The sequence below is a fragment of the Danio rerio genome, chromosome 2, assembly GCF_052040795.2.
Source record: "Danio rerio strain M-AB ecotype USA chromosome 2, GRCz13ab, whole genome shotgun sequence".
NCBI lineage: Eukaryota > Metazoa > Chordata > Actinopteri > Cypriniformes > Danionidae > Danio > Danio rerio.
Window position 1 is genome coordinate 28166828 of NC_141022.1, and position 16438 is coordinate 28183265.

General features: G+C 32.1%; 1 protein-coding gene and 1 long non-coding RNA gene across 3 annotated transcripts in view; one reads left to right on the forward strand and one right to left on the reverse strand.

The window, feature by feature from the left end:
• Positions 1-852: 852 nt before the first annotated feature.
• On the forward strand, positions 853-2957 carry rps28 (ribosomal protein S28). The gene is made up of 4 exons (NM_213034.3): positions 853-1075; positions 1354-1401; positions 2461-2583; positions 2839-2957. Exons 1-3 carry the CDS (start codon positions 1037-1039, stop codon positions 2581-2583), a joined length of 210 nt encoding a protein of 69 aa, NP_998199.1. The 5' UTR covers positions 853-1036; the 3' UTR covers positions 2839-2957.
• The window catches only part of LOC137487819 (uncharacterized), a 37988-nt gene continuing 24032 nt past the window's right edge, over positions 2483-16438 (reverse strand). For both annotated transcript variants that reach the window (XR_015478491.1, XR_015478492.1), the window contains exon 5: positions 2483-2616. This is a non-coding gene — a long non-coding RNA (uncharacterized LOC137487819). The remainder of the gene's footprint in view (positions 2617-16438) is intronic.

The following is a 16438-nucleotide window of genomic DNA, read 5'->3' on the forward strand; positions in this document are numbered from 1 at the left end:
GAGCTCACACCTGCAGCTTCTCTGCAATGAACATCCAGCTTTCTCCAGCCTCTGGATTGTCAAATTCTCATAGTGATACATAATACTAACAATAATAAATAGTACATAAGTTACAAACGTATGGGACATTTTTATAATAATGAGTTTGGCGCTTATAAATATAACATTTATAGTTTTTTTATTATTGAATGCTTGAAAAAACTTAAAAACAAATGTCATCGATCAAACAACAACAATCCAGGGGGTTTCAGTCATTTAGTCCAGTGTTTCTCAACCATTTTCCTAGAGCACCACCAACACTGCATGTTTAGGATGTCTCCTTTGTCTATCACACTCGTTACAGATCTTTTAGTCTCTGTTATTAAGCTGATGATCTGAATCAGGTGAGTTTGGTTAAGGAGATAAGGAAATTGTGAGCTGGTGGTCCGCCAGGAACGTGGTTAAGAGTCACTGATTTATTCCAAGACAAGTGCCAAGTCCTTGTTTGTATTGCTTTTAAGTTTGTTGATCCTACAATAGCCTCAAAATACATTTTAATTTCAGTTTTAAATTTAGAAAGAAAAAAGGTTTAACGTTACACTTACAAAACTTGCTTATGTAAAAATGAGATTTGGCCAACAACAAAAAATAAGGTTTATAAAATAAGTATTATTTTCCTTTTCACATTCATGGAAACCAAAGATAACGTATATGTTAATTCAAAATCTGCCTGCGCATAATCTTTTATAAATATAATATTTATAGTTCACGTTTAAATGCAAGGGGGCTGCTGTCATACTGAAACACCGCAGTGAACATAAAAGTCTCCTGAAAAAAAATCCTTTCATGATCCCGGAAGCGGAAATGAGTTGTCGTAAATATAAAAACAATTTAATAATTAAGAAGTCATTATTTTTACAGTCTACTTATGTCATTATAAATTGTTTCAACATAGAAGTCATAGTAAACCCCGATCAATTGAAAATACGCATTTTGGGTGTTTGTATAAATATTCCACCGGGACCACGTGACTTCCTTTCCGAACGAAGCTGAAATCATGGACGCCAGCCGCGTGCAGCCCATCAAGCTCGCCAGAGTAAGTAAAATAAAATTTATTGAGTATTTACCTTCTTATTTTGCTATTTAGAACTTATTAGATGAAACTCGGGTAGATTGAAGTCTTTTTCGGGAAAATGATTCTTTAATAGTCGTAAAATCCTGTCACATCCACGCTCAGGAATACAGCGGTGCTTGTAGTCAGGCCTTTAGTTAGCGTTAGCATTATGCTATACAAAAGTTTGCTTAGCTAACAGCTTATATAGGATAATTTTACTCGCCTGACACGTTTAATAATGTGGTAACTGTTTGTTACAGGTTACAAAAGTGCTGGGAAGAACTGGCTCCCAGGGACAGTGTACCCAGGTAAGCTCATACTCTACACATGTTAGGAGTCATGTGGAGCTGCAGAGATGCTCAGGAATATACGTTTGGCAGCATGAAATAAAATACCTTGTGTTGATTTCTAAAACGGGTAAAGCATTGTTAATTTAACCTAGGTGGAAGTTTGTGTCATCACTACAGAGGTTATAGAATATATATTTTTTAATTTTGCTCAGCATGGCAAGTAAAAATGCAAAACAACAATTTCTCATTATTTTGATCATTAATTGACATGTATTTTCCATATTTGCTTGATGCAATCTCTGAAAGACAACACATGGGATTTGTTATTTTAAAATGTAAAGAAATAATGTTTTTTGCTTCTAAAGGCATTCAGTTATTAAAATAGTTTAGTCATATTCTATCTAATCAGCAGGTTATTAATTAGTCAATGTGAAATTCAATGTAGACTTTTTTTTAAAATTCTAATTTGTAAAGATTAGGAAAGGGTAACGCTGTGGCAGGATGTGCGTGTAAATGTGAGTACTGATGGGGTTTCAGAAATGAATATGGTGTATAATATAATGTGATTTTTATTTTTTATGTTTTTTTTTTTTTAAGATTAAATTCCATGGAAGATGCATTTCTGTTTAACATGATCATAACCTGATTTAAAATGCGTTGTAGTTTAAATGTTCAATTTTAGACTTAAAAAATAAACGTGTGTGTGTGTGTGTGTATATATATAGTGTTGTAATGTTTTTAGTTGGCGTACATGTTAATGTTAGTTAACCGTTCACACTCGTATGTGGGAGATCGGTTGAAAAAAGCGTATACTGTACAAACATTTTTGGGAAATAATATTAAAAAGTTGGTCAAACTTAATTAAAAAAAAAAGAAAAAACCCATTTTGACCCCTGAATGTACTCCAAATGAACATGATGCTTATTTTATTATTAATTATAAAAGTATTATGAAATTATTATGAAGCTACGTGCATTTAAAAGTACTTATAATTCATTAAAGGATGTTTTTTTTTAAAGAATTATGCTTCTCTTCTGGCTATAAATGAACCAAATTGCATTGTGCCTGTTTTCAAAGGTGCGTGTTGAGTTCATGGATGACAGCAACCGATCAATCATCAGGAACGTGAAGGGCCCAGTCAGAGAAGGAGATGTGCTGACACTTCTGGAGTCTGAAAGAGAGGCCAGGAGACTTCGCTAGGTCAGTAAACAACATTCACTGCTGGAAATATTGCTAGTCATCATTTTTTTTTTTAAGACAAAATTAATTGTGTCTGAAAAATGTAAGCTTATCATTTATGTCTGATTAAAAAAAATGTTTGACTGTCTGTAGTTTGCTTGATAACTTGTGTAAATATGATAACACTGGTCAGTTGACCAGCCAGTCTTGTGTTTTTGTTTTTTTTTTTTTTCAGCTTTCTGCAGGTTTTAACAGTTTGTCTGTTTGTTTCTGCAGTGCACATGAAGAGCTGCAATGGCCAAAGCTGTACTCGTGGAGCAGATCAACACCAGCTCTACAGTTGGCAGTACTATACCATTTGGGTGCAGATTGAAATAAATTGACTTTGTGAATAAGTTGGTCTCATTCTCCTATTTTTAATTTGATATTTTAATTTCTGTTGTACTAATTGCACATTATGCCAGTTTAAAGGGATAATTCACCCCAAAATTAATTTAACTCAAGTGTTTCTAAGCTGTTATGAGAGTTTTAACATTTAAATTTAACAATTTACAGAAGAATGCTGGGGGAAAAATCTGCCATATATGTGCATGTACAGTAATCAGCATTTAATGGGTGTTCAATAGTTTTAGGACAACTTTGAGTTTCGAACAACTTAAAATGTTGACTACTGTATATCTAGGTGACACTGAGGGGCGAACAGAAGAAACTCAAATGAGTTTGGAACAAGTGGATCTGTAAATCATGACAATTTTTGTTTAGTGGGAAATAAATGATCTAGTTTAACTAATGTGAACTAAATTTTATGTGCAAAGCAAGAACTACACTTACAAGAGTGAACTACATTTCAGATGAAGCTGATTTTTCTCATGCAAATGTGAGATGAGTGTTAAAAGAAAGCAGATATTTAGAAATATGTTGGTCATCAAAAGTTTGCTTTCATTTGGTTTCACCCATTTTCCAAACATAAATTTAATATAAAAACTGCCCTATTTAGCCAAAGCCATTGTTAGAATAATATGGCATATTTTGGTTTAGTACTTGAAGTTTATCTCAGTGTCTTTAAGTTAAATGTATAGTCACCCAAAATTAGTAGGTCTCAGAGCTCAAGTCCTACTCATTTGAAGCTGGCTCAGTTTATACCCTTCCCCAGAAATTTACTCACCATTACACTTAAGTGGTTTTAAACAATGTATTTCTGGATATTCTAGAGATTGTTGGCATCTATTGTAGGAACAAAATGCAATGCAAGTCAATGGCTGTTTTTATCCAACATTCTTTAGCTTATCTTCAGTTGTGTTCAACAGAAGAAACTCAAATGGGTTTGGAACAAGTCACAGATGACTAAATGATGGCAGAATTTTTATTAGTTCCACCAAATAGACTAATTTAATCCCAAAAACAAATACTATGGAGGTCAATAGTTACTGGTTTATAGTTTCAACAGAAGACAGACACTCATAAAAGTTAAACACTAGTAAAGGATGAGTAAATGAATTTTTCAGTTTCGGGTGAAGTAATCCTCTAAAACAGCTCACCAACCCTGTTCCTGGAAAGCTACCCTTCTGCAGATTTTAGTTGCAACCCTGACCAAACACACCTGTTTGTAATTATCAAGTGCTGCTTTAGGTACTATTAATTGGTTCAGGTGTGTTTGATCAGGGTTGGGACTGAATTCTGCAGGAAGGTATAGCTCTCCAGGAACAGGGTTGGTGACCCCTGCTCTAAAATATATGAGCATGCAACACACATTTGCCTGTGTGTCCACCAGAGGGCGGCGTTGCACAGATTTGTCAGAATAATCTGAAGCAGTCGGTGTGAAGAAAACAGCTGTCGAATAATGATCCTGCTTTTAACCACTGAACACATTAGCAGATGTTTAGGTCAGAGTAGCATGGTGTATTTTGCCTACAGTTTTAGCCACCCCCTACTGTCTTCTCACAACATAAAACATTTTTTAATGTTTGTTTGCGGAGCATCTGCGCTCGCAGCTTTCACCTTTTGCCTTAAAACACAGCATCACATTTCAGTGTAGCTCAACTATTGTAGTTAAATAATGCAATTAGGTAGTTTACAGTTAGCTCATTTCAAATATATCTTGGGTTAAAAAGTGTACAAATGTACTTTTTCCACTGATAGCATTTCAGCAAATATTGGGTTTATTCATGACTTGTGCAAACTAAAGCGTGAATCAAATAAAAGCATTTGTAATATTTGCTCAAAAGCAATAGTGGTTTCAACGAGACCAAAGTACTAGGTCATTTCAACATAATTTGGAGATTTGAGATGACTACAGCTTTTAATATAATCAATATTTTGTTTCACATTTTATAATGCGCCCCATTTAAAGATGATGACTATTTAAAGGAATAATTTAAATGTACTCATCCCCAACTGCTTCCATAGTTTTTTACCTTTATCAACACGTATGAAGATATTTGGAGGGACTTTGGTAGTAATGTTTTTAAATAGAAATGTGGATGTTATATGCTATGCCCGTTACCACCATTCTTTAAAGTATCTTCTTTTGGAGTTAACTGAAGAAATCCCAAGAGGTTTGGAGAAAGCAGGTGGTGAGTAAAAGAAGATACAGTTGAAGTCACAATCATTAGCTCCCTGTTTATTTACCCCCAATTTCTCTTTATTGAAGAGAGGACTTTTTCAACACATTTCTACACATAACAGTTTTAATAACTAATTTCTAATAACTGATTTATTTTATCTTTGCCATAATGACAATAAATAATATTTTATTAGATATTTTTCAAGACACTTCTATACAGCTTAAAGTGACAATAGGCAGGTTAGGGTAATTAAGCAAGTTATTGTATAATGATGGTTTGTTCTGTAGACTATTGTAAAAATATAGCTTGAAGGAGCTAATAATACTGACTTTAAACTGCTTTTATTCCAGCTAAAATCAAACAAATAAGACTTTCTCCAGAAGAAAAAAGTATTATCAGACATACTGTGAAAAAGTCCTTGCCCTGTCAAACATAATTTGGGAAATATTTAAAAAGTTTTTAGGGGGTTAAATAATTCTGACTTCAACTGTATATTGAAGAATTCTGAATACTGTTGGCCATTGACTTCCATAGTATTTAGTTTTTCCTATTTAAATGAATAACTTTTAACATTCTTCGAAATATATTCTTTTGTGTTCAATATAAAACAGAAACTCATAAATCTCTAAAAAGAAAAACACTTGAGGGTGAGTACATGAGTACATACTATCCCTTTAACTTCTCTTTGAAAATTACAGTACACTCAAATTATATTATTTATTTCATCAAACTAAAATTACACTTATGAAGCTTTTAAGAACACTTTAAAAATGATATGACAAAAAGTCATTTATGTTACTTTATGTTACTTTGAAACTTATGTTACTTTAATATTAATATGTTATTTGGATTTTAACTAAATTTTCTTAGTTATACAAAGTTTTACTAATAATTTTTTGACAGATGTAAGTTGAGATGACTATAAAAGTTCACTAGTCTCCAGATGTTTTTGTATAACAAATAAAATTAGAGAGGTATCATTTAAAATTGTTCATTGTATTTATCCTGTAAAACAGGTAATTGCTAAATATTGTAAAGATGTTTCCCAGAGATGGGTTGCCGCTGGAAGGGCATCCGCTGCGTAAAAACTTGCTAGATAAGTTGGCGGTTTATTCCGCTGTGGCGACCCCGGATTAATAAAGGGACTAAGCCGACAAGAAAATGAATGAATAAATGAATGTAAAGATGTTGATTTAAAATGTGTTTTCTGTACTGATAAAGAAGAGAGTATCGTTCAGTTATTTTATGATTGTATTTACATATGTTGCATTACTTATTTAATTATTTTGGTGTGATCTTTTCTTTTTAAGCAGAGTAGGAATATTGCATTGTAATTCAAAGAAAAAAGACATTTTATTTTTTCTGAGAATACAGTCGACTTCAAAATTTGGTATATTTTGGTAATTTGCTCATTATATTTGGAAATTGTATTGATTCATAAATGTAAATGGGCAGTGAAAAAACTAATTTTACGCACTTTGAACTAAAAAATAGGTCATCACCTATGTATGATAAAAAATTAAAAAAATAAAAATACCAAAGCAAAAAGAACTGTTAATTATCTTAAAGCCTTAAATCTTCTCTTTGAATAATTGTATTTTTTATATTGTATTTATTTTGGTGTCAGTTTAATGTTATTTTATTGTCCTTGAATGTTCTGTGCCCTAAAATTGCATTTGAATAAAAAAATACAGTTAATTAGATTCAACAACAAACAATAGGCAGCAAGAATTGTTACTGTGAAAAAGCAAACACCTTTTTGTATTAATTTAAAGGGATAGTTCAATTAAATGTCATGATTTACTACCCATAACTTGTCTTAAACCAGTTTGACCTTTGTGTTGTTATACACAAAAGAAGATATTTTGAAGAATGTTTAAAAAAAACTAACCGTTGGCATCCACTGTCACTGAAAAAAAATGTTTCTGCAAAAATGTTGCAAATAATTTTTATGGGCTGAATTTAAATTAAAATTTAATATAGTAAACTTAATTTGTTTGTTTAAATGCAGCACAAATAAATTGTCAGCAACCACTTAACTTAAAAAAATTGGTTAATTCAAGGAATCACCTTTGAATCTTTTTTTTCTTCAGAAAACAAATAGAAAGTCAGTGATTGCATGTTTCCAACATTCTTCAATATATTTTCTTTTGCATTCAACGAAACAATAAAACTGTGATCCAACAAGTAAAGGGTGGGTAAATGATGACACAAATTTCATTTTTGGGTGAACTGTCCCTTTAAAGTATCAAACCATGAACTTTACTCTTAATAAAACAAGTTTAAATTGCCCCGACTCAGCTAAACTAGTGTGTTGGCCAATGACTGTTGGGCTAAAGAAAAAGTCAGTCATACCACTTGAGCAAAAGACATTAAAGTTTGCATTCAGTATCTAAAAAGAGGAACTGGGGAATCATTTCTTGTAATCTGATTCTCTGTGATTCTGCATAGAGGAGTCTTCAGAGCAGGTACGTGCAGGGAAGAGTGTTTACTCGGACACAAGATTACCCTGATACATATCCCTGAGGTCTCATCTTTCTCTCGGGGGGAAAAACTGAGGTGACTGTCGGACAAACTCACCAGCATTTGTCAGCTGCAGTAAACAACTTCATGTACAATGAAGACATGCACAAGAAAACCTGAGGTTTAATAATGAAGTGGTTCTGTTATATTGACAGTTAAAGTTTAAGCATCAGCTTACACAGTTTTTTTATGCATGTCAGTTTTCGACATAATCGGTGGCTCGGTGGTTAGCACTTTTGCCTCGCAGCTAAAAGGTTGCCGGTTCTAGTTCCGGCTGGGCCAGCTGGCGTTTCATTGTTGAGCTTTTTCATGTTCTCTCCATGTTCGTGTGGGTTTCCTCTGGGTGCTCCAGTTTCCCCCACAGTCCAAAGACATGCGCTGGGTAAATTGTATAAACTAAATTGACGATAGAGTATGAGTGTGTGTGTGTGTGTGTGTGTGTGTGTGTGAGAATGTGAGTGTATGGGAGTTTCCCAGAACTGGGTTGCAGCTGGAAGGGAATCCATTGAGCAAAGCATATACCAAAATAGTTGGTGGTTCATTCCACTGTGGCGACCCCTGATAAACAAAGGACTGACATGATAAACAAGGAATGAATGAGTTTGGCTTTTCATTATTTTGTTTTTCGGTGTAATGAAAACAACCAAATTGTTAGGTTGTTTCGTTTCTTCTACAGTGAGTTACTTTTGTAAACGTTACAATACATCTTTTTTTTAAATTAAAACTTCCCCTGCATTGAGCCACAAATCTTCACTTCAGCAGCACTTAAATACACTATACAATATGACTGGGCTATTTGGCCTAAAATCTAAATCTCGATTAATTGAACATTTTACCTCAATTAGGATTAATGAACAATTATTGTATTCATTTATTTTATGTTTTTGCCCTCATAGTTCACTCACAGGTTTTGTACAGTAAATATGCTCATATCACAAGTGACAGATTTCTGAATGAAGGGTGTGTTCATCGTTTTTTTAAATTATTTTTAACTATTATAATTTTTATAAACTATCTACTGAGTCTTTATTGAACATCAACGATGAACAACTGAAATGAAATACAATGCCTAAAATGTGACTCTCCGCACCACCTACACCTCGTCTCCAAACTGACCAGTCACAAAGCTTAGGCTACGAATCAATGAGATCTGTGTAGTTACATTTTTTTGAGAGGTGCGCAGTTATGCAAAGGCTGCACTGAACCATACGCTTGGCAGAAGTATAATATTAGAAAAATATAATCAGTATAAATCATAATTTATTGAGTATGAATCAGCTTTAACAAAGTTGGTTCACAAGACTCCACACACAGTAGGGAAAGTAACTGAAAAAACTGACCTTGAAAAATGTGACCAATTATAGGTTGTGAATGTTGATTTCCATTAATTTTCAGCCCTACTATACAATAATTAAATACAATAGTTACAATAAAAAATATTTGATCAATTAGTTCTGACAGCATATGTTTTTAGTCTATTGCAACTTAATAAATTAAGTTAATCATGTTCTAATATTTTAAGTTAGTTTAACAATGTAAGTTCAATGGACTCATAAGGTTAATTTGATTCAGCTTAAAAATTGAAGACCACCAGGATTTTTTTACAGTGTAAATACTTTTATTTATCTAAATACATATATTTTTTCAAATCTCTACTCTAAATGTGTTAACACAGTTTATAGATTTGTTTATAGACAATTTGCCTAGTTATATTTGATTCAGATGCAGAGTTCAGATGCAAAAGCCTCTAAATGCCATCTGAAATGCTCTTCTAATATATGTATATATATATAATAATATATATTATATATATATAATAATATATATATATATAATGTATAATTTTTCTCAGACTTTAGTATGTTGAATCAGACATTTTATTTTTAAGTCGATGAATAATGGTATTTAGAGGCTTTTGCATCTGTACACTTCATTCATTTCAATCATTAATATTTTTTTCAACAATGAAAATAACTGAATGCACAGTTCACATGCAAAAGCCTCTTAATCTTATTTTTATTACATTATTTTTCTGAATTATGAAGTGAAAAAACAGGTGTAAAAACATTTTAGTATGTCAATAAATCTGATTTTATCCAATACTGAGATTTTAAAATATGCAAATTAGCATACATTTAATAAATACTGTTTAATTGGCATATCTAAACATTTTAGATAACTTGTAGCGCATAACTTGTAGAGATTTTCTGCACTTCTTAACGCAACAAATCAACTTTAAAATGATTCTAAGTTATAGTAACACTTTTGTTCCAGTAATTAAGTAAACATAGACTCTTTATTGCACCATTAATATGAGAATTGACCGTGACCTGTTACATCACAGCCGTGCAACCTTTGTTCGATGTAAGTAGGGCAGCTGTGCATCCGCTGAATAACAGCACTGGGCCACTGGAGCATTGGGTTTCACTTGGGTCAGCGAGCAGAGAGGTTTGACCCTTCTCTATTTCCTTTGTGCTGACAGGACAGACATTATAACGCCGCTGTACAACAGGAAACCACAGTGATTTACTGCCTAAGCGACCCTTGTTTATGATGTTCATTTTGAGTAGCGAAGGCTCCAAGGACAGTTTTAATCATTTTGCAGAGCACTGAGGTTACTATTGGACGTTTGGAGCAACCTTTGACCTTAGCAAAAAATAGTGTGCAAGAAGGCCTTTATAAATTGGGCAATAAATCTCAAGAGAGTACATTGTCATTGAGTTAATTGCGTAATATTATATTATATTATATTATATTATATTATATTATATTATATTATATTATATTATATTATATTATGCTATATTTTATTATATTATTATTATATTATATTTTATTATATTATTTTATTATTATATTATTATATTATGTTATTATTATAATATATATTATTATATTATGTTTATATTATATTATATTATATTATATTATATTATATTATATTATATTATATTATATTATATTATATTATATTATATTATGCTATATTTTATTATATTATTATTATATTATATTTTATTATATTATTTTATTATTATATTATTATAATATATATTATTATAATATATATTATTATATTATGTTTATATTATATTATATTATATTATATTATATTATATTATATTATATTATATTATATTATATTATATTATATTATATTATATTATATTATATTATACAATTGGGTTCAGATATTTGAAAGCTTTTTTTCCATATACTACCAGGGCCATTACTTTTATTTATTTAAGTAAGTAATTTACACTTTTATATGCCTAAAAGAGACAGTAAATTTCTATTTCTGGGAACCTTTTTACTTTCTATTCATTAAAACAATTTGGAGAAACAAACTTAGAAGAAAAATGCATACATTTTTAAATAAAAAGTAATTCATTCAATTGTTGAAACAAATATAAAAAATTAAATAATCAAACATTATTTAAGATGAGTGCACATTCACTTAATCTAAAATTCTAAAAGACTGAATACAAAAATGACTAAATAAGATTAAGAAACATGATCTAAAATAGCTAATAATATAACAATAGAACTGTAGTCAAAGAATGAATTATGTACTTAAAAAGTACAGTACTAAAGTACAGTAGAAATAATATTTTTGCATTAAAAATAGATTCTTTTTACAAGACATTTTAGCATTCACAGAAAAATTATCATATTAGGGGGTGTATGGGATATCAAATATTGACATAAAATCCATTATAAAAAAAATCTTCCAATCTAAGACATTATAAAAACTGCATATAAAAGTCATGTCAGCAAAATGTCAATAAATATTTGATCTCAGTATAGTACTGTTGCTTTACTAATGCACTGCTCTTTAGTCCAACTTGTTGTTTTGTCTTGAGACGACAGCGATTTGTTTTTTACAGAGCTCAGGCAACAGAACTGTGAAACAAGACAAGGTTCAAGGGCACTTCTGATGTTATGGTGAGCAAAGCTGGGCTTGAGAATCGCAAACAAGACTGATTAGACAATACATGGCCTTACACAAAAGAAAAGTATGAACCACAATACTGGCTTTATCTGTGGTAAACAAGTCTGCTATCTACACTTTACTGTTATTGCTTTATTTCACAGAGAGTTCATGACTTCCCCTTCAAAAATATGTTTATTCAAGTCTGCTCTTCTCTAAAGAAATACTTCCAATCTATTTTCATTTATTTCTCTGAAATAAACTTTATACTGACTTTATACTTATACTGATTTGGCCTATACTGGTTGATTGACATATAATTAAAAGTCTAATTCTGTATTCTAGACATTTAGTTGTTTTACAGACAAATTGTCAGTATACTTGTGATAATGATTAGTTAACTTCAAATGTCCTATTTTGGAACAATAAAAGGTGTACTACATTTGAATTGTAATGAAATTGTAGTATCACATACTTGTTTGTGTTTTAAATTTCTACTTTGTGTGTGATTGGATGGGTTAAAGTCCACTTGAAATCAAAATGTACAATCTTCACATTGTTATTATTAAGGTGAATAATTAATCTGTGCAAGTTAATCCACTCAAAACTTCTTGGTTGTGTTTATTTTCAGTGAAAGTCTGTTCATTTGCTTCCAACTTTGGTCTTTTAGACCTGTTGACGACAATGATTCAATAGCAACTGTATACTAACATCCTCTCTTACCGTTAAGTTTGCTATGACAGAAGGATGCGCAAAAGAAAACCCCGGCCCTACTCAACATTCAATTTCAGTTGGAAGTACATCAACGTACTGAAATAAAGGTCTCAACAAGTTTCGGGTTAAGCGGAATTTAAATGCAAAGTCCAAATTCTGAGAATGAAACGCCATACTTGGCCACATGACTCATGACTTCTTCTACAAGCATTCCTATAGTAAACTACTAGTGCAAATTCACTTGCAGTACAAATTAAAAATCTAAATTTACTATTGTTCCACTTACAGTAGAGTTAAAAAGAAGTCTCAAGCAGTATTCAAGTGCAGTACAGAGGTATTGGTAAACTGTTAAGGATTTTTGTAAATTCCACAGCAATTAACTGTATTATGAACTGTTTTTACTGTAGGACAGTTATGCAGTATGTTACTGTATTTTAAAGCTGATTTGTGACAATGACTATATTTTACAGTAAAGATACAATACTGTAGATACATATAGAGCAAGATAAATGCTGTTGTAAATATAAATACAGTATTTTTGCTGTAATTGATTTAGAGTAAGTTCAAAATTGGTTCATTCTGAAAATGTAGCCCTAAAAACATTTCTGGAGATTGAAAATTATGTAGACAGAAGTACATATGGCGAACGCTATTGGGCGTTAGGTAAATAACATGGGTATGGATGTGGTAAAATCTGAAAACATGGTAAAAAAAAAAATCAGGCGAGGGATTTTCTTTTTCTGGATTGCTTTTAAAAATTGTTGGTTGGGTTTAGGGAAATGGGTGGATGGGTCAGTTGGTACTTTTGAAAACACAATTTGTTAGGTTTAGGGAAGGAGGAAGGTGGGTCAGTCGATCAATCAGTCAGTCGGTCGGTCAGTCAGTCGACAGCAGCCTCTGGTGGATTTATGCAAGAACAGCAGGCGCAAATGGCACTCGGGAGAGAAATTTGAGATCTGAAATTGTGTACACAGCGGCCTCTGATGGATTTGCGAAAACAAAAACTGGTAAAAAACATAACTCCTGGTATGTGTTTCGCCATCTCCAGAAATGTATATAACAGAACGTTTATAGAATGAGCCTTAGATGAGTAAGTTACTGTAGATTCTACAGGAAATAGTTAACAGTGAATGCTCACTATATTAAGTATACTAAAATATATACCTCAACATTATTTAAAGATACTTCTTATATATAAGACTTTTTTTATATAAAAGTTGAGGCACATCTTGGCCCTGTGTGTCAAAAACAAGATTGATAATTTGATAACAATTGTGTGTTGCTGTAATTGAGTTATTTACCACAGTCTGCGGTTGCATAATAGCACGTCATGCAACTCTATAGGTCAAACACAAGCTCTTTCATTATTTGACATATGAGCTTGGTTGTGGTCAGTCTTTGTTTTGTTTTCAGGAACAAGTTACTGGACACAAAAAGCAATAAATGACTGGAAACAAAGGCCACAAAGACGTTAGACGGCAGACAGCATGAACTCATCAATGAACTCATCTGTTGTGGTTCTTGATCTAATTCTTTTCTTTTCAGTTTCCTCAAAGTGGCATCAATGAACTGACTTTGACAGTAAAAGTTACATGTATACTCTATTTATTTTATACAACAGTAAGTGCAGTATTTTTTGTATTCCCTCACTTGTCTGTGTTCAGTGGAAGTGGAGTTATTACTTTCCGCACATTACATCTTTTAGTTTTTCAGTATGGTAATAGGTTTAAGAGATGGTCATTGATTCATTCATTCAACATCACTGCAGTGCAATAATGTCCTTTCAGACATCATCATAAGCTCAACCATCAATTAATAACTGTTTTTACACTATGCAGTAATAAGTAAATCAGTTCTGACAGATCAAGTGATTTATTTAACAAAACTTTGCTATAAGGTGTAGTACAGAATAATCACTAATTTGACAAGCTCTGGAAATTGTGATGACTGACAGCCTTAAAGTGAGCCACATGTTTGGTGCTTCTTTAATTTTAGACTAACTTAATGTTATTGCAGCAATTCCTCATGTTCGTCAAACTAAACGAACACATGACAGAGGCATCGTTTTTGTCAGTTCTGGGATTGTTGTCAGTTGTCAGATCACCGTTGAGCAAGTCAAAGCAAAACTTTACCATAGGAGGAAGCACTTGAATCTTTTGTCTGGTCCAAAAACCACAACCAAATGAGAAACAGTTTTAATAGTATTTTTCCTTTTTATCCAACTGAAATAGCTATCACATCAGTTACTATCTGTTTTTATGGTCATAACACAGTACCCTTACTGTTTATGGTTTCTGGAACCATTAAAACCGCTTTTTTGCAAATACATATTGCAGATACATATTTTAATAATATATTTAATTTCTTATTTATACTGTTAAAACAGGCAACAATGCACATGTTGCATATAAACCATCTAGATCAGGTGAGCCAAAACTTTTTCCAAACTTGATTGAGGCTAGTTGGCTGAGGGTAAATAGGTTACCATGGATAATTTCTTAATTTATTTAATAATATTTAAAAATGACTGGAAGGCATTGCTTTAAATTAAGTAATACAAATATATAATAAATAATTTTCAAAAGATTTTATAATGAACTTTTTACTTTTTACAGTAAAAACAAAACAATCTCATTTATAACAGAATGGAGTTACACTAGTTTTTGCCCTGATTTGCTTGCCGATGTCTTCTGCATAGTCATCTGTTGAGTGACATTGTTTACATTTTAAAATCTGATTCATTTACAACATCTAGTTGAAACATTTGATTTCAGTTAGCTTTTTTTGTAGCTCAACAATAAAACTAAATAAAAAGGTTACATCAAATTAGAATTGACGATCTCTGTAAAAGACATTCGCCCCAATCCTCTCTATCTTTCTCATTTTCCTTAGATGAGAAAGTGGGTCAAATCAAAGCTTACAATAGGCCACCCTGCGGGCCCTACTTTGGGCATCTCTGATCTATATGTATATGCATAATTTTTATCATTTCATTGTTTATTTTCCACTAATTTAAAGGTCCTTCTGTCCTCTTGTGTTGATATGTATGTAAATATGTATGCACCCTAAGCTCCTGTAAATCACAAAAAAGTCATTAACACTTAATATTGATGGTCCATTTAAGCATTAGTAGACTGTCTGCTTAATATTTGTTGATACTGCTCCTTCAACAGACATTTAACTGACTTAAGAAACTTTACAAATACATGTCAACTTACACTAACCCTAACCCCAACCTAACAGTCTACTTATAATCTAATGAGAATTAGTTGGCATGTAGACTTATATTTGACAAACAAACCATCAAAATAAAGTGTGACCAAAAAGTCTGTGCACTGACAAATGAAAGCAAATAAAATAAAAAGCAAATAAAAGCAAATAAAACTCATTCTGAATCTGACTTCAATTCAATCACTTGCAAGAAATGGTAAAGAAATAATGCAAGATCACACGTAAAATCAGAGTTCTTGAGCAGGAATGGAAATGATACCCTGTTGTTGTACAGCTTAGACAAAACATCAAAATGACCTGAGTTTGACCAAACTTTCTTCCAATACTTGGGCCTAAAAAGGCAGATCAGAAGGCTTTTTCGAAACTGAAGCCTGATACTGTGGTCTAATACTTCTCCTTAAACTTCCCTCTTGCCATGTATCTTGTCCTCTCGTTGGCCGTAGATTATTGCTGATGTGTTTTTCAGTCAGAACTTTTCACACACAGCAGGATTTTAAATCACAGACAGGTCAAGATATATTGGCAAATATTTCATGGGCATCGGATGACACATCGACAATTCTTTCTGATTACTGTCAGTCACATGAACCAATTTGTCTCTGATTTGTAAGCAATTTCACAATACCTGTCAGCGAGTAAAAATCAGTGCTAAAATGATGCATTATGAGCACATATTAGTATTGTTGGTTGATTTTGTCAATCAAGTTTATGGAGTTATTAAACTTGCTAGATGCAGAGAGCAGTACATTGATTAATAAAGTTAATGAGCTTGATCTATTTTTTTTCTAGCAAGAAAGAGTCAAGGCTTGTAATTCTTTCACTCTGATTTCTTGCACTGAGCATTTAGTTGTTATTGTGCACTTACAAAGAAGAGACACTTCTGCTGGTGGTGAGAGACGCACCTTGCGGAAGG

Bases quoted from the DNA above. Each gene is read 5' to 3' on its own strand.
- rps28 (NM_213034.3), top strand. From the start codon at position 1,037: ATGGACGCCAGCCGCGTGCAGCCCATCAAGCTCGCCAGA. The intron at 1,076-1,353 runs GTAAGTAAAATA...TGTTTGTTACAG, and splicing joins AGCCCATCAAGCTCGCCAGA to GTTACAAAAGTGCTGGGAAG. The intron at 1,402-2,460 runs GTAAGCTCATAC...CTGTTTTCAAAG, and splicing joins CCCAGGGACAGTGTACCCAG to GTGCGTGTTGAGTTCATGGA.